This window comes from Eschscholzia californica, unplaced genomic scaffold, assembly GCF_041429995.1.
Source record: "Eschscholzia californica isolate CP2 unplaced genomic scaffold, dmEscCali1.0.p SCAF_4, whole genome shotgun sequence".
NCBI lineage: Eukaryota > Viridiplantae > Streptophyta > Magnoliopsida > Ranunculales > Papaveraceae > Eschscholzia > Eschscholzia californica.
Window position 1 is genome coordinate 42,579,375 of NW_028238461.1, and position 21,841 is coordinate 42,601,215.

The 21,841-nt window shown below is 37.6% G+C and overlaps 1 protein-coding gene across 1 annotated transcript; it reads left to right on the plus strand.

The window, feature by feature from the left end:
• The first annotated feature begins 7,197 nt into the window (after positions 1-7,197).
• Positions 7,198-17,920, plus strand: TRS120 (transport protein TRS120). Its single transcript, XM_086632522.1, has 11 exons — positions 7,198-7,303; positions 7,582-8,042; positions 8,172-8,378; positions 8,473-8,655; positions 10,148-10,257; positions 10,981-11,040; positions 11,680-11,971; positions 12,662-12,954; positions 14,417-15,288; positions 16,028-16,990; positions 17,394-17,920. The coding sequence occupies exons 1-11, from the start codon at positions 7,279-7,281 to the stop codon at positions 17,612-17,614; spliced, it is 3,687 nt and encodes a 1,228-aa protein (XP_086488648.1). The 5' UTR covers positions 7,198-7,278; the 3' UTR covers positions 17,615-17,920.
• Positions 17,921-21,841: the final 3,921 nt, after the last annotated feature.

The window sequence follows — 21,841 nt, forward strand, 5'->3', positions numbered from 1 at the left end:
ACTGGGTGACGGAACTCAAGTGCTGATACATGGATCTGACAGAATGGTTTCCTGATTGTGTTAGATTCCATTTCATTTTATCTGTACCATCGGATTGAATGGGATAGCTTTAATAAGGTTACTAATGTTATCAGGGAAGGAATGACTAAGAATGTTGTCATCCCATCTGTTATCATTTATAAGTTCAGAAACTTTAGTCAGCGCTGAATTATTTGTATTCTGAAGATGTTGGTTTACACCTGGGATCCAAATATCTTTCCATATATTAATTTTTTCTCCCGAGTGAACCTCCCGTGTGATGTGATTTTCAATAAGATCATAGTGTTTTCTGATTACCTTCCAGTTCCATGAATGATGGGATTTGGCTGGACCCGGGGATTCAGTCTGAGGAAAATATTTAACTTTAAGAAACTTTACCCACATAGCGTCGGGGTCAGACTTAAGTCTCCAGGCTAGCTTGCTTAGGAGGGTCTCATTGTCAAGATGAGGGTGATGAGTACCTTGCCCTCCTAGCTTTTTAGGAAGGCAGATGTATGACGACTTTGGTACAGATGCCTTTGAATTTTCCCCACCAGAAGGACTTTGTTTTGTTGCTCATGGAGGCTTCCGATTTTGTCATATTTGAATTAATGCCCTAGTTTGTTGAATACATAATGTTATGTTCAATCGTTGCCTATTGAACACTAATCCATTTCGCAGCGTGACGTTTAACTTCTGTAAAATGCCTTAGTGCTAGTATAGCTTCAATCATAAGGGTTATTGCTGACTTGATCCGTATTAGGTACTGTTTATATGTCTCAACGTGTTGTTTTTGTTGAACACAACTTGTCTTTTATATCCTTTTCTCAGCATCTTCATTCCGTTCAATTGTTCAAACTTATCTTTCCTCATACAATCCAAGTCTGTCAATGGGCATTCGATCCAATTTGAGTTAGTATTCGATAAAGAGAGAATCATCCGAATCCGTATACGATAGTAATTATTTTCTTTTTTTTGTTGAAAGATGATAGTAATTATTTGATAAATTCTTATATGATTCTTATACGCATATGATTGTATACGATCCGGTAATTATCTGATATTTTACTGCTAGTTCTTTTGAACTGTATTTTTCTTTATTATTTTAAGTAGATGTTACGTTTATATTCAAAATATATACATATTTTTACATTCAAGAACTAGCAATCAAATATCAGAAAACATTGGAAATTGAAAAATATTATTTAAAAAGCTATATTTCAAATTTTTTTAATAAGTTTATCGGATATCTAATAACTTTATCTGATTCGTATTGATAAGCTGCCGTTTAAATGTTTAATACAATCAATAAATGAAGCAACAATGGTGTTGAAATTCTTGATAAAGCACCCGTAGAATGTTGCTAACCCTTGAAGTTGCTTGCTTCTTGTGTTTAAGTTGGTATTGACCAATTCTTGATTGCTTCAATTTTACTCTCATCCATCTTAATCCAACTTGAACTTACTACACAACCTAAAAACAATAATGAGTTAGTGAGAAACTCACACTTCCTTGAAGTTAACATAGGGTTTCCTTGACCTAATGTATCCAGAACTAACATTGCACGTAGTAAATGTGATTCTTTAGATGGATTGTAGATTAGAATACCATCAAAATATACAACAAAAAACTTCCCAATGAATGACTTAATGCAAACATATTCGTACTAGATCAATTCAAAAAAACATATTCGTACTAGATCGAATGTAGAATTTGACTGCAAACATATTCCTAAGAGTAGATTAAATGTAGAACTTCATATTACTCCAAACACCATCTGGCCTTGATTTCTTGAGATGAAATAAAGGGAAAGAGTGAAAAAACTTTTACTGGAAAATGAACTTGATATTAGCTTGATTATAAGAATATTCAGTTTTAGATTTACATGTCAGGGAGTTCCCCTGTTTATAGTACTTCAGTTGGAACCCTTAACCACCCTTGACAACTACTAGTCATACTAATACATTTCCTAGGAGTTCATTAGAACTTCGAACTTGGTATAATTTAACTAACTGATTTTCGATATACACTTTGGAGAAACATATCTATATAATAAGGGATGAAGGTATTTTTCTCCTCCTCCCAATAGTCCAGATTTGTCCTCACAAATATATAAGGTGACCAATACATGGACAACCCAAATTTTTATGTGGACAACCGATGTTGGGTGTACAACCAAAATTCTTACGTGGACAATCATCCTACTTTCATTCTTATGTGGACAACCATCATTCTCTCTCTAGAAATTCTTTGAAATTCGAGAGACAAACTGAAGATGATGTTGGTTCCGGTGGTGTTGACGGCCATTTTCTATGATAAGATTTAGGTCGTCGATGAAAGGCAGCGATTCTTTGATGATAAAATCTTAATAGTTATCAATATGGATCATCATCATCATCTTCATCACCACCTAGTTGATCAATCACAAAATGCACATCACAAAAACTCATATGATCATCATCTTCAAATCTCCCTATTTTCAAATTATGATATAAAATGATTCCTTGTCCAAATTAGGGTTTGTTGTCAACCAATCAAAACACCAAAACCAGTCGGTCCGGTCCATTAGCTGCTCCCCGATATATATCACCCATGTCTTTCTCCATATATATATATTCAAAGCTAATTGATTCTTTTCCATTAAATGGTGGTTTAATGGAAAAGAACTGAATTTTACCACCGAATTCCAATTCAACTTTCTTCATAAAACTAGAGAGAAGTTTGTTTATGAATTTAAAGAGCAACCAAAACCACGCTTCCGGATACAGCAAAAACCGTCATAAATCCTATTGAACGTTCCATCATTCTCCAATTTTCTATCTTTGATTTCCTCTCTTTCTAACTATCATGAATGATTTCTCTCTCTAACTATCATGAATTATTTCTCATCAATATGATTTCAAAACCCACCGGAAAAATGACCCTCAACACCACCGGAACCAACATCATCTTCAGTTCGTCTCTTTAATTTCAAAGAATTTCTAGAAAGAGAAAGTAGGATGGTTGTCCACATAAGAATGAAAGTAGGATGGTTGTCCACGTTAAGAATTTTGGTCGTACACCCAATATCAGTTGTCCACATAGAAATTTGGGTTGTCCATGTATTGGTCACCATATATAAAACACTGTTCAGATTTAATTCCTCAAAGTTTAGTGGTCCAGATGTGAAGAACAGATGATCTAACGATTTTAAATGAAAGAGAAAAAAAGAGCATCTTTGAAAAGATGTCTTTTCTTAATGCCCCTTTTGCAGCTATGTGGTTCTTCTCATTTCCCTCTTGCGTAACATATCTCCCTCCCATTCTCTTTACCTCTTCATCCATCTCTTGATTAGCAGCTCACCCTACCATTTTCTCACAGGGGATCCCTCTTCCTCTAATTTTTAGGGCTCAAAATCGAAGCACTGCGGTAGATACATTTTTTTCTCTAACTCTTTTTCATTTTAAACTTTTGGTTAGATGTGATTATGGTTTTGTTTGGATGTGATTAGGGTTTCTCATCTTGTTATTTGATCTATTTTAGGGTTTCTTTCATACATTTTAGGATTGTTGTAGTACATTCCTTAACAACTTCAATTGAAATGTTGAAGGGGTAAAAGGATAACATTTTCTATTAGAGTATCAAACACTTGATACTAAAATCAGTGGTGATTTTTTTGCATATTATTCATTGGCAATCTCAATTGAAGTGTTGAAGAGTTAAAAGGATAACACTTTCTACTAGAGTATCAAACACTTGATACCAGAGTCAGTGGTGATCTTTTTGCATATTATAAATAGTAAATTCATGGTTCTTCCGGAGTAGATACATATATTTTTGTTGCTTCTCTGCATTGGGGTAAAAAGGTAAGGTTCTGTTAGAGTTGTTTTCTTATTAGATGAATTCATATGCACAAGATCTCTATAAATGCCAATGGTTTTCTTGGGTGGACGAACTGTGTTGCTAACCTATTGATTTATTTAATTTCTCCTTCCTCACAAGATTTTGTTGATTTATTTTGATGAATACATATTTATTTAACCTACATGGAAATTTAACAAAATTCGTCCACCCAAGAAAACCATGGGAATTTTATAGAGACTTTGTGCATGTGAATTCGTCTATTAAGAAAACAACTCTAGAAGAACCTTACCTTTATACCCCCAATGCAGAGAAGAGCAGTAATATATGTATCCACTCTGCAAGAACCATGAACGTACTATTTATAATATGCAAAAAGATCACTACTGATTCTGGTATCAAGTGTTTGATACTCTAGTAGAGAGTGTTATCCTTTTAACTCTTTAACACTTCAATTGAGTGTTATCCTTTTAACCCTTTAACAACACAATTCATTTACCCAAGAAAACCATTGGCATTTTATAAAGACTCTGTGCATACGAATTCATCTATTAAGAACACCATGAACGTACTATTTATGATATGCAAAAAGATCACTACAGATTCTGGTATCAAGTGTTTGATACTATAGTAGAGAGTGTTATCCTTTTAACCCTCTAACACTTCAATTGAGGTTGTTAATGAATAATATGCAAAAAGATCACCACTGATTCTAGTATATAACCATTCAACAATTCAATTGAGGTTGTTAAGAAATGTACTACAGACGCCCTAAAATGTATGAAAGAAACCCTAAAATAGATCAAATAACAAAAAGATGAAAAACCCGAATCACATCCAAACAAAATCCTAATCACATCTAAACAAAACCCTAAGATGAAAAAGAGTTAGAGAGAAAAACATATATGCCGTAGTGGTTCGGTTTTGAGCCCTAAAAATTAGAGGAAAAGGGAGCACCTGCGAGTGAGAGAAAATGGGAGGGAGAGATGTTACGCAAGAGGGAAATGATAATAATCAGATAGGTGAATAGGGGTATGAAAAAAAGACAACTTTTAAAAGATACTTTTTTCCCCTCTTTCATTTAAAGTTGTTGGATCATCTGTTCAAATTTGGACCACTAAATTTTGAGGAATTAAAACTGGACTGTATTTTATATATTTGTGAGGACAAATCTAGACCATTAGGAGGAGGGGAAAGATACCCTCCTCTCTTATTATATAGATTGTTGTAATACTAGCGTAACATTAACATGCTGCTTTTCCAAAATTTTAAAAGTTTGTAAAATGTGGTCAAATACATAAAAACTTAAAAAGAAGTTCCATAGGCCGAGCCTGGCATGTCAATCGATAGGTTTGGCCCCATCTCAGCCTACATCTCGAGTTCACGGATCATCCGGAATCGATCTTGTCTGTTTAATTAGTTGGCTCAGACTAGTCTGATCGTGGTCCGCAAGAGGTGGACTTTACATGTCAAGCACCGTTCCGACCAATTTGACACCACTACAAAACACTGATCAAATGTATTCATATAGAATGGTAAGTGCTCTTGGACACAAAATCGTTCTGGGGACAAATATTTTAGAGGAACGCAATGAATTTTTTAGGAAGCGGCTTTGGGGATTAAAGAATAATCTCCGGGGAATAAATTCTCTAGGGAATCTATGTTATCTGCACATTCTCGGGGGTATATTTTATTTTAGTCCAGAAACTCACTTGATCAAACATTGCCCCCTAATCTTCGTCTTCTTTATCACCTTCACCACCACAACTTCACACCACTACCGTTTCGACCACCACCATTCCGACCACCACTTCTATTTCCACTCTTTTCCTCTCTAACTCACTGTTACACTCTCTTTCTCTCTCTTGTTGCTTCCGTTTTCCCTCTCTATCTTTCTTTCCCTCTGTCTCTTTATCGCTCTCACTGACTATCTCTCTGTCGTTCATTTTAGACCACTCTCATTATTTCTCTCGTTGTATACATTTCTCTCTTTCTCGCAGTCTCACCCTCTCTAGGTCTGTATAGATCTCTCTGTAGAAATCACAGAGTGCGTGGCCACGAAACATTTTGTAGCCAGAAAATATGTTGTAGCCACGAAACGTTTTGTGGCCACAAATCTTCGAGGAGGGTCTCACCAGAAACCCTCCCCGATGTAAGGTTTCGACGAAGGGAACACTTCTTTTGTCGGAACGGTGACTATATAAGAGAGATAAACAATGATAAACCGATTGAGAAACACCGAGAGATTTAGAGAGAAACAGTGAGAGACCGAGAGACATAGATAGTGAGAGCAATAGAGAAAGATAGTAAGAAATAGACAATGAGGAATCGAGAGATAGAGACTAAGAGAAGAAGAGAATAAGAGAGAGATGGTGTGAGACAGTGGGAGAGAGAGATAGAGAAATAGATAGAGAGAGAGGGAGATAAGGCGAAAGAAGATGAAGATTAAGGGACAATGTTTGATCAAGTCAATTTTTAGACTAAAAAAAATATGCCCATGAGTCAATATTTATTCCTCGGAGAATTGTTTTTATTCCATAAAGTCGCTACCTTTTTCGATATGCTATGCGCACATAAAAGTGGACATTTTAGATTTATTTTTATTGACATGTGGACATTTTAAAAGCTCCCCATTTTCTTCTTCTTGTAACAGAAGCGTTTCTCTTTTCTCTCTCCATCTATATTTTTTACTTCACCATCACCACGAAACCATCACCATCTTCTTCTCATCCTCCTCCCATGTCTCTCTTTCTCCTCCTTTTTCTCTATTACTCCCTCTACAGGGGTTGCGTTTGGGGTTATTCCCCTTCGTTGAGAAGAACCCCGACAAAAGAGAACCCTAGTCAACGACAGGTGGACGTTTATTGACAATATTACAGGTGAGATAGAAGAGAACAAAAGAAAAAAAAAAGTGAATGGTCGTTGTAATGGTTTTCCACGGTGATGGTTAAAAAGATTGGTAAGAAAAAAAAAAACGTTAAAACACAAATAAATTCTATAGACACCCCATTTTTTTTTTTTTTTTGCTCTTAGCACGTCCCTCTCTTAGTACTCCCCTAAGTCTCCAAATGCAGTTCGAGGGCACTCGGACTGGACCTAGTCCATGTTTTTCAAACCCAACGCGGAGTAGGTCCAGTACGACTGCCCTCAGATTGCCTCAACGCGTGGAGACACTAAAAAATTGAGAATGGGCCAAGAGTAAAAGGGGGCGCCTATAGACGCTCCCAAACTCTTTTGTCTTCAAAACTATTTTGGGTTTTGTCATTTCGGTAGTAGTGCCCATATAGTTTCTTACAGGCTAATTGCAAGTTCATCTTTCTGACTCCCGAGTCTGGACGCAGAAGAAGAAGATCAGAGATCTAGAGAGAGAGAGAGAGAGAGATCAGATAGTTCTGTAGTCTTTGGCTGTGCGAGCGGAGGATGGGAAGGATTCTAGAGAGAGAAAGTAAGAATTCTAAATAGATATAGTGGTTTGATCTTTTGATTTCTTGAAACCAGTATAATTTCTTCATAACTGTGATTTGAAGTAGTTCTTGTATAGTTAACAATTTAAACCTAGGGTTTTAGAGAGAGAAAGGGAATGAACTTCGATCCATTTGAAGATCTTAACTTTCACGAGCATTTAATCACAATTGCTCACCGACGATTTCAATATCTATTTAGATCAATGAATATAGTAATCTAAGAGTAACTTTCTATTTACCAATCCACTACTACCAGAAGAAGAAGAAGAAGAAGAAGAAGAAATGGAGCCGGATGTGAGCATAGAGAGTGGATGTATGATCAGAATTGCAGTGGTACCAATCGGACAGATCCCTCAATCAGAGCTGAGAGAATACATTTCTATGTTAGGTCGTCATAGCAGAGTCGAACTCTCAGCCATTAGTTCATTCTATACTGAGCATCAAAAAAGCCCCTTTTCTCATCAACCATGGGATTCCGGCAATCTTCGATTCAAATTCATTATCGGCGGTGGTGGTGGAGGAAGTGGAAGCAGTGGAGGAAATGGTTCTCCTTGGGAAGATTTTCAGTCTCATCGTAAGATCTTAGCTGTTATTGGTCTCTGTCACTGCCCTTCCTCTCCTGATCTTGATCTCGTTGTCAATCAATTCTCTGCTACTTGCAAGTCTTATACTTCAGCTCTCGTTGAGCGCTGCTTTGCCTTCTCCCCTTGCGATTCTCAGGTATTTTGCTTCTCTCTCCCATTTAATGAAGAAGACATGATTTTAGTTTAACCCTTTTTCTAGGGTTTCATTTCAGAACTGCTTTAGTATTTTAATTTAGAGACTACTTATAAGTTATTCTTTATACAGCTAGAATATGGAGCTAAAAAAGGAAACAATTTGATATTATTCCCACCTTCAGATCAGCAAACTCAAGAATTCCACTTGCAAACTATGGTTCAAGACATTGCTGCCTCATTGTTGATGGAATTTGAGAAATGGGTTCTTCGTGCCGAATCAGCTGGAACCATTTTGAAGACCCCTTTAGATTCTCAAGTCAGTCTTAGCTCAGAGGAGGTACATCTATTTTTTTCTTGACTATTTTGCAGATGGAACATCTGTGATTATGGTGGGCATTGTAAAGGTGATCTAATTTCATCAGAAAGCGCAGGTAATCAAGGCCAAGAAAAGAAGGTTAGGTCGGGCACAGAAGACTATAGGAGATTATTGCTTATTGGCTGGGTCACCTGTTGATGCCAATGCTCATTATTCTACAGCTATAGAACTTGCACGCTTGACAGGGGATTACTTCTGGTATGCTGGGGCTCTGGAGGGAAGTGTGTGCGCCTTACTGGTATGCTACCTTTGTTTGGCTAAAAAGATTTAACTTAAAATCTACCTTATCTATTGGGAGGATATATCCTAGAGTGTGTGTTAGTGGGGTTGCTACTTGTGCAAGAGCTGTATCATATTTGTCCATGTGACTATATAGAATACTTAATATTCTTGCTAGAGTGATTGGTACGATCTAATCTGGCAGTCTAATGGATGGTCGGAGTGATGTAAGTTGATCCTCTAAGAAAATAGCGTAACACCAATTATTAAGGATAGATTGACTTCGGGTTAAAGGATCTTCTGTTATCTAACACTCTATGCTCTACTAAGATACTTTAGAACTGATACTTGGTATAGTTTATATAAGTGGAAGCAATCTGATGAACCTCTCTCACAATATTACTATCAAATTGTGTTAATGGACTTCGTTTCCAAACACGAACACGTAGAACTTCTACCTCTCTTGAAAAGAAGTATTTGTATGCGCAAAGTTAGTTGATTACTTGTCCTAATTTAGCATTAGAAGTGCACTATCCTCATCAATTCCAAAACTGTAGCCTTACATATTTGAAAATTTAAAACTGTTTAAATTGGTGACAGCCCTTCAGCTACTGTAGCAATGTACTCTCAAAATGGTTCAGAGTTGAGACGATTGGCTTGCAAGGAATCCACTCAACTCATTTACTAAACATTCATTAGCTCAATGTCAAAACCTTATGCAACCAAACCAAGTACTCTAAATTGTTGTCTTCCGTCTTCGTCACTCGTCAGCTTTTTTTCCTATGATGTTGGTTGCATTTCAAAAAACTCAGCTTGTAGAGAATCGGCGTCTCTTGCTCTTTGAGAATAATTCGGATGAAAAATAGTGTCAGTGACTTGAATTCCAGTATCTCGCAAATCTACTGTGAACGCTTTCTAATTCCTATAATCTGAAGAGATCCCTTTCTTAGAGAATTTTCCTTTTGGTGAATAACCTAAACTCTTCTTATAGTGCTTAGCTCTTGGAGCCACCTCGAGCCTGATACGATGCCCACGTTATTTAGCTGAGTACTGACCAGAACAATTAGTCCAGATCGGAATAAGAAGGCTTACCACAAAGTTGAGGAGCAAGTACTGTATAGCTGTTATCCTTGGCCATGGCCATGTTCGTTACTGATAATGGACTACGGAATGACGCTTTAGGTGGTCGATTTCACACCAATCATGGATAGCTTCCAATGTTTCCATTTCCTCATTAATACAATTAAAAGTGTCAGTCTAATTGTTACGCGAGCTACACTTATGTCGGATACTTATAAAGTTCTAGCACAAGTGTTTATGTGATATCATGCTATATCACTCTGATTTACTCGTATTTGGTGGGCAATCTGACCTGTTGCATCTGGCTTAAAATGTTAGTTGCATACACATCTATCTCTTCTTGAATTTATTTTTCTTGTTGAATTATCAATTTAGGTTTTAATCTTCATGTTTTATGATTCTTCTCTGCTTTATTCCTCGAATATTATCAGATGGACAGAATGGGTAAAAAGGATCCAGTTCTAGAGGAGGAGGTGAAATATCGATATAATACTGTCATCGTGCATTACAGAAAGTCATTTATGCAAGACAATGCTTTAAGGTATGGTCTTAACTTTTATTTGCTGTTCTTCATTGTACAGATGTGAGTTTCCTGGCTCTTTTTATTTCATGATAATTTGCAAGATTTTATCAATAGGTTCAAATTGACGAAAAATAAGTGTTCACAGTTAGCATTCATTAAACATAAAACCAACTCTGTGGGTCCTAATTTATATTTGTACATGTGGGTTAGTGCATCAGGTCATATTACTCCCCCACTGTTTTACACTGTTTTAAAACTTTTAATCCTATTCATTTTTGTGTGGGCATGTCGTCATTGCCTCATTGGCCATCGCCTAGATTGTTGTAATTAAAGAGCTGTCAACTACTGCAGAAAAGCAGCAAATTCTGAGTTGAATTTCATATGCCCAACTCGAAGTGCCGTACTTTAACGAGACATCTGGGGTTTATAAACATTTTGCATCGTCAACTTCGGCACTTAAATCACTTTTACGTTACTTGTATAAGTGGGTCCCGAGCAGACTATGGTTTTGATGGTGATGATGATGATCACTTCTTTATGCTAGCGGCAAATTAATGCATGTTTGCTTATCTAATATGGATATGCATTTTAAAGAAGAAAGCAGACAAATTTACTTGTGGTTTTATCTTGTTTGGGGTTTCTATGCCAATTTTCTTATATTTTCTGACACTGTCTCTTTCAAGATTTTGAATGATTATTTTCTAACGACTTGGCAATATGCCTATTTTTATTCGTCTGCAGGGTTTCAACCCTGACCTTTGAACTCGAGGCTACTCTCAAATTGGTCAGATTTCTTTGCAGGTAAAATCTTATGGATGAATTTCTTGTCCAACTAATTCTACATAATGAAATTCTTTCTAATTATTTGAGATCTAAACTAGGGCAGCTAATTTAGTAGTTTCCACCATTTATATCTTGATCAATAATTACTATCTGGTGGTATAGTGATATGGTCTGACTATCTTGTTTAGGTAGGATGCCCTACTTTGATTCATGCTCAGGAGTTCATTCCGAAGAATATTAATAAGAATAATTGCTAACTTTTCTTCTTTCCATGTGCGGAAATCTGTGAAGACTACCCAGGCTATATCCTAGGTCAGCGATTAATAGTTTCAGACCATAGTATTAACACTTAAGTGAGTTAGCCAGGCTGGTAAGATTTGTATCTCGCGCCCATCCGTTAAGGATTCAATCAAAGCAGAAGCCTATTTCCAATCTTTTCTCCACTGAGGTTTAACAAAGAATAATTCCTCTTTGGGATGGCAATAGTATCTGATTATGAATCCTGAAATGTTTTCTTCTTGTTGTTTCATTTGTACGAATTACCAGAAACATAAGTTTGGATTAGTTCCATTATATCCCTTAGTGACTTTTAGGTCGAAGCATAAATTAGTTCCGATTTAATAAAAAAGTGTTGGTTGCTATTGTGGTTTGGACCAGACGGGAGCTGGCTAAGGAGGTGGTTGAGTTGTTGATGACTGCTGCAGATGGTGCAAGTTCGTTGATTGATAACAATGACCGGTTAATATTATATGTTGAGATAGCTCGTCTTTTTGGGACTCTTGGTTATCAGCGGAAAGCTGCGTTCTTTTCACGACAGGTTGCTCAGTTGTATTTGCAACAAGATGATTCCTTGGCTGCTATCAGTGCAATGCAAGTTTTGGCAATGACAACAAAGGCATATCGCGTTGAGAGTAGGGCAACCAGCTCAAAGTCTCTGCCTAACACCAATGTGAGTTCCACTGAGAAACCCTTCTTGTTATGTACTTCTGGCATCATGTTTCCAACTGCAGTTTTGACGTAATTTACTGTATGGGAACGATTACTTTGAAGCTATATTATCCATTGACAGATCTGTTATTAACTTACAAGATAGGCGACTTTTGAAGGTTGTAATTGATTTCGGTCACTTCGGCATAAATTAGGTAAAAATAAATTGGGCAGGTTCAATCACGTTTGGGGACTTCAAAATTGTTGGGTGGCTATCTTCGCAAATTTCAACGATGTAGTTTCTCCTTTATTTTGGTATCATGAACTGCAAGTGGTTCCAATATGTACATTTTGCGTATGTGAATATAACATCCTTTCTCTCATTCAAAAAGAAACTTACAGAATAGGCTAACTGCATGTGTTATGTGTTATTCCTTTACATTGCGGATAGTACCAGTCCCACAACAAAAAGATATAGCAAGTTATTACTTATTAGGGAGCCTGGCCCTTTATACTCCTACTAAGATTGGAGTAGATTGTTTGACTTACCCTACATTTATAAATTCTGATCAAGCTTTCAAGTTTTGTTTTAGCTGAGGTTAAATGAGATTGAAATGGTTACACTTAATGGGTTTTATTATTCATAGTGATTCTCAGAATTTAAATTGCGTGTTCGGGAATTGATTGATTCTGTTTGTCTTCTTAATGGAAGGGAATCAGATTGAATCATGTTGACAGTGGAAAAATGAACCAGCAGTCCGTGGTCTCGTTGTTTGAGTCACAATGGAGTACATTGCAGATGGTTGTACTGAGGGAGATACTTCTTTCTTCTATTCGTGCTGGAGATCCTCTTGCTGCATGGAGTGCCGCAGCTCGTTTGCTCAGATCTTATTACCCTCTCATAACGCCTGCTGGGCAAAGTGGGCTCGCAAATGCCCTTGCCAATTCCGCAGAGAGGCTCCCTTCAGGAACTCGCTGTGCTGATCCTGCACTACCTTTCATAAGGTATCTTTTCGTTCGTTAATTTCTTATTTTAAAGCACTATCAGATTTTCCTTCTTTTATGGGGTACCTACTATTTCATTAGTGGAGACGTTTGAATTAGGTTCTTGAAATAATTTTTGTTACTGAGGAATTTGACATTAATCAATCCTAATATATGGCAGGTAGCGAATATTTTACTTAATTTGTCTCTCCCTAGATACACATACATATGCATGTGCATTTATTCTAACTGTTCTCTAACATACTTTTCCTGGATTACATTTCAAGCAAAGTCTTGTTATCACATTCCTTTCATTCAGAGTTGGGCCAATGAGAAGAAGTAGAATTTCTCTTATAATTTTTCACCAATTTCTACTCTTTTTCTCGCCCACCTATACAAAGAATTCTCTACCCTCACAAGTGTTCGCTGGAAGAGGTCAGCATTGCCAATGAAATCAATCATTGGCCGAGATCATTATATTTCACAAAAGTGGCTGATGTTGACCATCCAAACAACTCCAGAGAATTTCTTGAAGGAAGAACGAAAAGGGAAACAAAAACAAGGTTATCTAGAAAACTCAGACTAATCTGAAATACTTGGTAATTGGAAGTTGAAGTGCTACCTTTCCCAGTGTTGGCCTTTGATATTGAAGGAAGAACGAAAAGGGAAACAAAAACAAGGTTATCTAGAAAACTCAGACTAATCTGAAATACTTGGTAATTGGAAGTTGAAGCGCTACCTTTCCCAGTGTTGGCCTTTGATATTGAAACTTCCATAAAATCATATTCTTTGTTAAACCTGCTGAATCCACCATGCTTACATGGGCGTCACCAGTGGATGAATAAAAAAGATGTTTTAAACCTGGAGGCAACTCGCTTGGATAATGCAATAACTGGTGCCTTCTTGAATTTAATATTAGAATATGAGATATCATTGGAATGGCATAGTTCAATTATTACTTCTGTTAACTATTTGATTTAATTAAACAGAAGAAATTACAAAGAAGATTAGAGTCCTATAAAAGGTGGACCCCAATTGTAATGAAAAAAGTCTGCATAGAAAAACCAACAGGTTACATTATACTGTATACTGAGAATGATTGTTTACCAGTTGGGAGACTCAAGAAGGATAGGTTCTTAGCCGAAAGCATTTGTCTGTTCCAGTTTAACACTGTCGCCTGTGTACTGAGATTGATTGCTTGTCGGACAATTCCCTTATTCTTGAAGATAGCTCTGTTTCCATCCTTTAAGATCACCCACAAGATTGCATGGCAGATGATTTTCCATAGCTCCCTTCCTTTCTTAGGAATTATTCCTTTTTTGTGTAAATCAATATAATAATAGAGGGAAAGTTCGTAAGTACAACACTAAGAAAGAACGAAGCATAAAACGGATAGAATGGTATAGTTTAACTGTCAACTATGTATTTATTAATATATTCAGACAAGAATAAAGAGAGAAAAAACTAATATTGTTTCTTCCAGGTTACATTCTTTTCCTCTCCATCCTTCACAAATGGATATAGTAAAGCGCAGTACGGGAAGAGAAGATTGGTGGGCGGGTTCTGCTCCTTCGGGGCCTTTCCTTTACACGCCATTTAGCAAAGGAGAGCCGAGAGATAGGAGCAAGCAAGAGGTCATTTGGATTATTGGGGAGCCAGTACAGGTTTTGGTTGAGTTGGCAAATCCTTGTGGCTTTGACTTGGTAGTCAATAGCATTTATCTTTCAGTTCACTCAGGAAATTTTGATGCTTTCCCCATAAGTGTGAGTCTTCCGCCCAATTCAGCAAAGGTAATCACCTTATCAGGGATACCGACATCGGTGGGCCCAGTGTCCATTCCTGGATGCATTGTCCACTGCTTTGGTGTTATTACTGAACATCTTTTCAGGGACGTTGATAACTTGCTTCTCGGAGCTACACAAGGACTTGTGCTTTCTGACCCTTTCCGTTGTTGTGGCTCGCCAACTTTAAGAAATGTGTCAGTTCCAAATATTGCTGTGATTCCTCCTCTACCGTTGCTAGTGTCTCATGTGGTTGGAGGTGATGGTGCAGCCATCTTGTATGAAGGTGAAATTCGTGATGTGTGGATAAGGCTTGCAAACGCAGGATCCATTCCGGTTGAACAAGCACATATTTCACTCTCAGGCAAAAATCAAAATTCAGTTATTTCTATTGCACATGAAACTATAAAGTCAGCTCTACCAATAAAGCCAGGTGAGGAGGTTACACTACCTGTGACTATAAAAGCCTTTCAACTAGGCCTGGTGGATCCTGAAAATACAGCTGGCAAGAATGCTTATGGAAGCAGAGCGGCAAGGGATGGAAGCAGTCCCACGTTAGTGATTCATTATGCAGGTTGACTTACCACCATAACTGATATACCTGTATAGCCTTATTCTTAGCTCCAAATTTGTTTATTAAAGCGTCAGTTCTCTTTGCGATATCTTTCAAGAAATTGGTCAAGCATATGATGGTTTTGAACTAACAGTTTCGGGTATCACAAAATTGATATGGAAGTCTTATCTCAGAAGGGTACTCCTTTTTACTGTATCACATTTTCTTCTTAGATACTCGAGCCAGCAATGAGAGATTTGTATGTAATCTTCTGCAAAAGGTGTTAGGATCATAAATTACCACTCTCGGTTAATGTCTTTTGTGTCTAATACAAAAATGATTGGTTCAAATTGAAAATAAAAATATGGACCCATTAACTACGACAGAAAAATATTATTTTTGTAGTGCAGTATCCCACGCTGGCCTTTTTCGGTTGTCTCCATGTTATACAGAATCACAGATGAAGTTGGCTTATTAACAACAATTTTATAAAGCTCAAACCCAACATCCACTATAAGGATTTTATCTGTCCATTACACTGGGTTTCCTTTGTAGTAGAAAATCTTGTAAATAACTTGTCATTGAGTACTTTATCTTTCCGTTGTTCTAGTTTTTTTACTCGTCATAAATAATCTTGCAATGCCGCAACGTAGTTATTGAATCACTTTAGTTTCTGGGATAGCAGTCTCTTTATTATGTTAAATCGTTATTAAACTTAGGCATGTTATTAAATTTTGAAGGTGTTTCTGTTTTTTGTCAGGGCCACTAGAATGTCCTGGAGAAACCTCATCAAATGGGTCTGGTGTGCCCCCAGGTAGACGTTTAGTTGTTCCATTGCAGATCTTTGTCTTGCAAGGCTTGTCTTCTGTGAAGGCCCGCTTACTTTCAATGGAAATTCCTGCACATGTTTGCGAAACCCTTCCTAAACCAATCTACTTGGAGAATAATTTGACGCAAGAACATGAGCCTCATGGAAATGTGACTGATAGCTTGGTAAAAATTGATCCATACAGAGGAAGTTGGGGTCTTCGCCTGCTTGAACTTGAGTTATCAAATCCCACAGATGTAGTATTCGAGATCAGCGTCTCCGTGCAGGTGGAAGATACAAAAAAAGAGGATAACCTGAGTTCTATTAACCATGATATTGCTGAGTTCGATTATCCTAAAACTAGAATTGATAGGGATTACTCTGCTAGGGTATTAATTCCACTGGAGCATTTTAAGCTTCCTGTTCTTGATGGATCCTTCTTCTTAAAGGAGACTCATTCAGGTGAACCGTTTGATAGTAGAAGTTCAAGTTTCTCAGAAAAGAATATGAAGGCGGAATTAAATGCTTCTATAAAAAACTTGATTTCTAGAATTAAAGTGAGATGGCAATCTGGACGAAACAATTCTGGAGAATTAAATATTAAGGATGCAATACAAGAAGCACTACAGACATCAGTGATGGATATACTACTACCAGACCCGTTAACGTTTGGATTCAGGTTAGCTAAGAATGACTCTGTACTGGCTGAACATAAAGGTTCCCCAAAAGAATCTCCTCTTCAACTTAACACGTCAATCTCAAAAGGTTCTTTATTAGCACATGAAATGACTCCATTGGAAATCCTTGTCCGTAACAACACTAGGGAGATGATAAAGATGAGCCTTAGTATCACTTGTAGAGATGTAGCTGGAGAGAACTGTATTGAGGGCGACAAAGCAACTGTTCTTTGGTCAGGTATGGCTCCGACACATTTTCTTTTAGTTAAACAAATCTAGAAGTGTGTTTTCAGTCGATTTTTTTCTATCTTCTACAGTCCTCCAATCGTGCTCGACGTATATTATCCTTTACGGCTTTATATAACCATGTGGTGCCTATGCTCATTGTTTTCTGCTATCCTCTTCTAATCAACTTCTGCATAATAGGAGAGCTAGCAATACTTTTTCCAGAAAAAGGGTAATAGAGTGGACAAAACCAAGGCCACGGCCCACGGAAATGTTATCTGGAATACCCAGCCTTCACAAAGTTGTTCAAACCTTGTCTTTATGTTTCCTACCAAGTCTTTGTTAGATTTGCTCGTAGAATTTATTAACATCTCATTTAGAGATATTGATATATTTATATCGTCTTCTTGTATAAGGTGTTTTGAGTGGGATCAATGTGGAAATTTCACCTCTTGAAGAAATCAAGCATTCGTTTTCCCTATATTTCCTGGTACCTGGTGAATACACACTGCTAGCTGCTGCAATAATTGATGATCCAAACGACATCCTACGAGCTCGTGCAAAAACCATCTCTCCTGATGAACCCGTGTTTTGTCGTGGACCTCCTTTTCATCTACTTGTCGAAGGGACTAGTTGAGATGCTGTTTGGGTTTATCTGATTACCCGTTTTTCGTGATTGTTTGGATGAAATTAACTACGGTGTCACTCGTATTTTGAATTGTGAGTAGCATAAGCAACTTTGCAGATGAGTCAGTGTAAAGAGCTTGTAAATGTAGAAAGGAGGTACATGCAGGCCACAATGGTGTGATTAGATGAGAGAACTGTGATTCTCTCATTTCCATTGCAGGTTTTTGCTATGATTTATTATTGTTATAAAAATCGATTAATCTTGTTTTTGCAGTCATTGAGGATTGAATTATAACAAAGGCATGATTCTGATTGATTTCTCATGTATTTGGTATTATGGTACTGTAAGGCACAGGTCGTTATATCCCATCAATTCCACTTTTATTCGAGATTTGTCAGACTTCATAATGGACTGAGCTCTTCTGAGAGATACATTGGAGATCAACAACTCTTGAAATGATATTTCAGACTTGTTATGCTTTGAAACCACCTGAAAAATCAGAAGGCATGTCCGCATCAAGTGACAGATCTAAAGCAGCGGGCCTGTGCGCGGAAGGAGCAGATCTACTGTTCGGCTTTGAGGCTAAAGATTTAGTCCTGGGTTTTGTGGGTTTAGAGGGCTCCCCAACACCGTCTGTCTTTTCTCAATTTTAGAGGCTACGAGAAAAAAGAAAGAATGCTTAATTGGGAACTTCTCATATGACAAAAACCTAATACCGGGCAACACTTTGAACAGTCCAGCTTCGAGAAAGGTAGAAGGTCGAGTTGTAATCTATAGTACCATGGGCCTTTTGGATAGCATTCAAATCTTCCCCATGGGATGTGCAAAAGTTTCGGAACTTTATCAATCTGAAGGGCAACATACTTATATCGGATGAAGAAGTTCTCGCTTTTATAATCTTTCCATGTAGTCGAGGCAGTGATGAATGGACGCCTTTTCACAGCCAAATAATACAAAAAAGAGTTAACCCTGTGTTACTTCATGTGGTAGAGCTGTGTAAAGACTGGGGACAATCTTCAGCTCTAACTTGCAAGCAATAATGAAGACATAATGATGACCACTGCATTAGGGCTAAACTGGCAAGTTGACAACCCAAAATGGTTCCAGACGACCACAACAACAAAGTGAAGAAAGAAGCACAAACCTGATTATAGAAACGCAGCGTAGAAGCCAAGGAACCGATCGGTGGTCTTGAAGATCTGATCGTCAGCAAGACATACCAGCTCGAAATCTCAAGGGGCAGAATTTTTCAAGAGCAACACAGCAAGATCTTCGGGGGAAGTACTGTGATTGTCGCGATGACTTTGGGCCCAAGGAATAGCTTCCATAATGTCGAAAATGAGATCTGGAATGTAGAAAGGATAATGGTTAAAAATTGTCAAAGTTGCAGGTTTAGATGGCGGAAAGTCAAAAGAAGAAGTAGATGAAGAAGAATGAACTGGAGAAGAGGGTTGGGGGGATGTACAAAGATATGATGACGAAGGTGGCCTAGTAAAAGTAAGACGAGAGGTACAAGGCAGACGTAGTTCGGATGAGTGGGGTGTGCAACCTGTTTGCGGTGATATCTCTGGAAACTGGGAGAAAAACGCCAAGTTTTGCAATAGCGCAAGGGAAAGTTTTTTGAAGAAATGTGAAGAACATCTACAGAAGGTAAAAGATCCGTTATAATACGGATCTCAACTATTGAAATGACTATTCAGGCTAAGGCACGTGGCAAAGCGCGTAGGCAACTAGAGAGACAGTTAAGTTACCAAGAGATCGTGGACTCACGAGGCAGTTTTAAAAATTAGTGCGCCTCCGAAAAGATTGGCTTTTATTAGCAAAGGTATCAAGACCTCAGCTCGATCAGCCTTGATTTATTGTAATCATTACAAATGTTATAAAGGAGAGCTGGCCCTGAAGTAAATGAAAAGCTAAATAAGAGCTTGGAAAAATGCGAAGAAGGAAGACTCGTTAGGTACCAACAAAGACGTCAAAATCCTGGTCTAAGGTGAGGCAAAGCTTATACCTAATTTTGGGTTTATAAGCAGAGCATGACATTGCCTTGACTCAGATATGCACTCACATTACATAGAATTACGTGATTAACCATGAGAGGTGGTGTCTATAAGTTCTTCTACTCCTTAGCTTCTCTACTTTCAACTAAGGAGCGGGGGGCGGACTCATGCTGAACCAAATGTTGGTCAGTTTTGACCAAGTTAAGAAGTCAACAGATTGACCAGGATACAAGAGGGTGACCCTCGCCAGAGCCATCAGAAAGATGGATCAACAGAACCTTGCCACTTGAGTTCTAATATGGAAAGTCGGTATGAGTCTATAAAGCACCTTGAACTCTTCTCTGGCCTAGAGACAAGCTAGAGGGAAAACGAGTCAAATCCGGGAAGAGCTCTGTCTTGAGATTCAAAATAGAAAAGGAGGTCTGCGGAAATTAGCTTGGCTCGTTGAGACCCGTATTGCCTCGAGGCCCTCATCCCGTCAGAGACTTAGAGTAGAGAGATCAGCTGAAGGGAGTTCGCTCCTTCCGAGCTTAGATCAATTTGAGCAGGAAACCAATGACGTGAAAGATCAGATATACCTAACTGGCCACTTTTCATACGTGAACCATTATGTGTAAGAAGATCGGTTATTGTCAGAAGATACACACTCATTATCCTCCAAACGACCATCAACGCATGAATATAATCAAGACCAGTCTCTTACCACCGCATCATCTCATTTGTGCATTACCGTAACTCAATAAAACCTACATAAGCATATCAAGTTGGCCCTAGAAAGGGATTGAAGGTCGTCTTCTAAACTCGGACTTCAAATTCTTGTATTAAAACTGCAAAACACCTCACTGATTTGAGCGTCGTAGTGTCTTCTTTGTTTTTTACAAGTCGTGTTTCATCAAGTATGTGAGAAAAATTCATCATCTGACTGTAGATCTCGATCATCAAGAAGATAACCGAGAAAACCACTTTCTGACATCGTCATAACTCACAAGGCACATGTTATATTAGATAAATTTCTCCTTTTTTTCGAGATTTGTCGGACTTCATCATGTACAAGTGTATTTGTCTTACGGGAAGTCTTAAAGGCGCATTCCGTTTCTACAATTACATCGTCGGGAAGTTTCGTCATCAAAGAGAAGGAGAAATTTGCGCCAGGATTGGATGGATTGAGATTCTTAGAGATCTCAGTGACGACACAAAGATAACAGAGATTAAATCCTATATCCGTGAAACCTATTTTTTCTACATGTTTAGCAATATATGAGACTTTCTCACTCTAGAAACGGATTCAAAGGCGGTTTTGATGAGGAATGATGATGATCATGGATGTGCGGTTATATTCCGAAGATGTTTAAGAGGGACATGCCTCACAGTGTTTGCATCTTCATCTCCACGCCTCCATGATTTTTCTTTCAAACATTTGTTTTCACATTGATCTGTAGTCATGCCTTCTCTTATGCTTTCCACCTTTTGGTTGCATACTGTTCTTCATGCACCAAACACCATCGAGTTCAAAATCAGAAGAACCATCTCGAATCTTGACGATATGCCTCGACAACAATCGTATTTAATCAATAACATAATGGGAGATGACAAGAAGTTTCTATCAATGGAGGAAGGAAGATTATACATACACAACAAGAAGATAAAGTTATGTAATCGTTTAACCTTCATCTTTGAAATCAAATGTCAATATCTCCGGTGACATTCATCTCCGAGAAACTTGTAGTGTTCTTGACGAAACCGTATTTCGTCTCTACTTGGTTCACCCTGATTACATATATTTCAGTATAATAAAGTTCACGACTTTTAGGGTCGTCTCATTTGTGATCTTTAGGGTCTTTTTATTTAGTTTTTGCAATATTGTAATCTTTTACCTTCATGTTGTCTTTACTTTTGAAAGTTTCATGTTGTAATTTACAATAGTAAATCCATGTTGTACTCAAAGGAGTCAAAAGTCTCCGAACCATGTAATGTATTGAATTGAATTCCAACATATGAATGAAAGTTCTGGTTTAGCTCAAAAAAATTGTATTATATTTCGAAATTCTAGGAGCACTAATTATTTTGGTTTTCTCATCTTTTTCTTCATCTTCTTCACCTTCTTCATCTTTATCTCTCCACATTCATAATTTACATGGTGATCTACGTCATAGCCAACTTCTTAATCTCCATCTCCATCTTGTGGTGGAATTTAAGAGGGAATAAAGAGGCCAAGTAAGGTGAAAATCTAAAAAGGGTG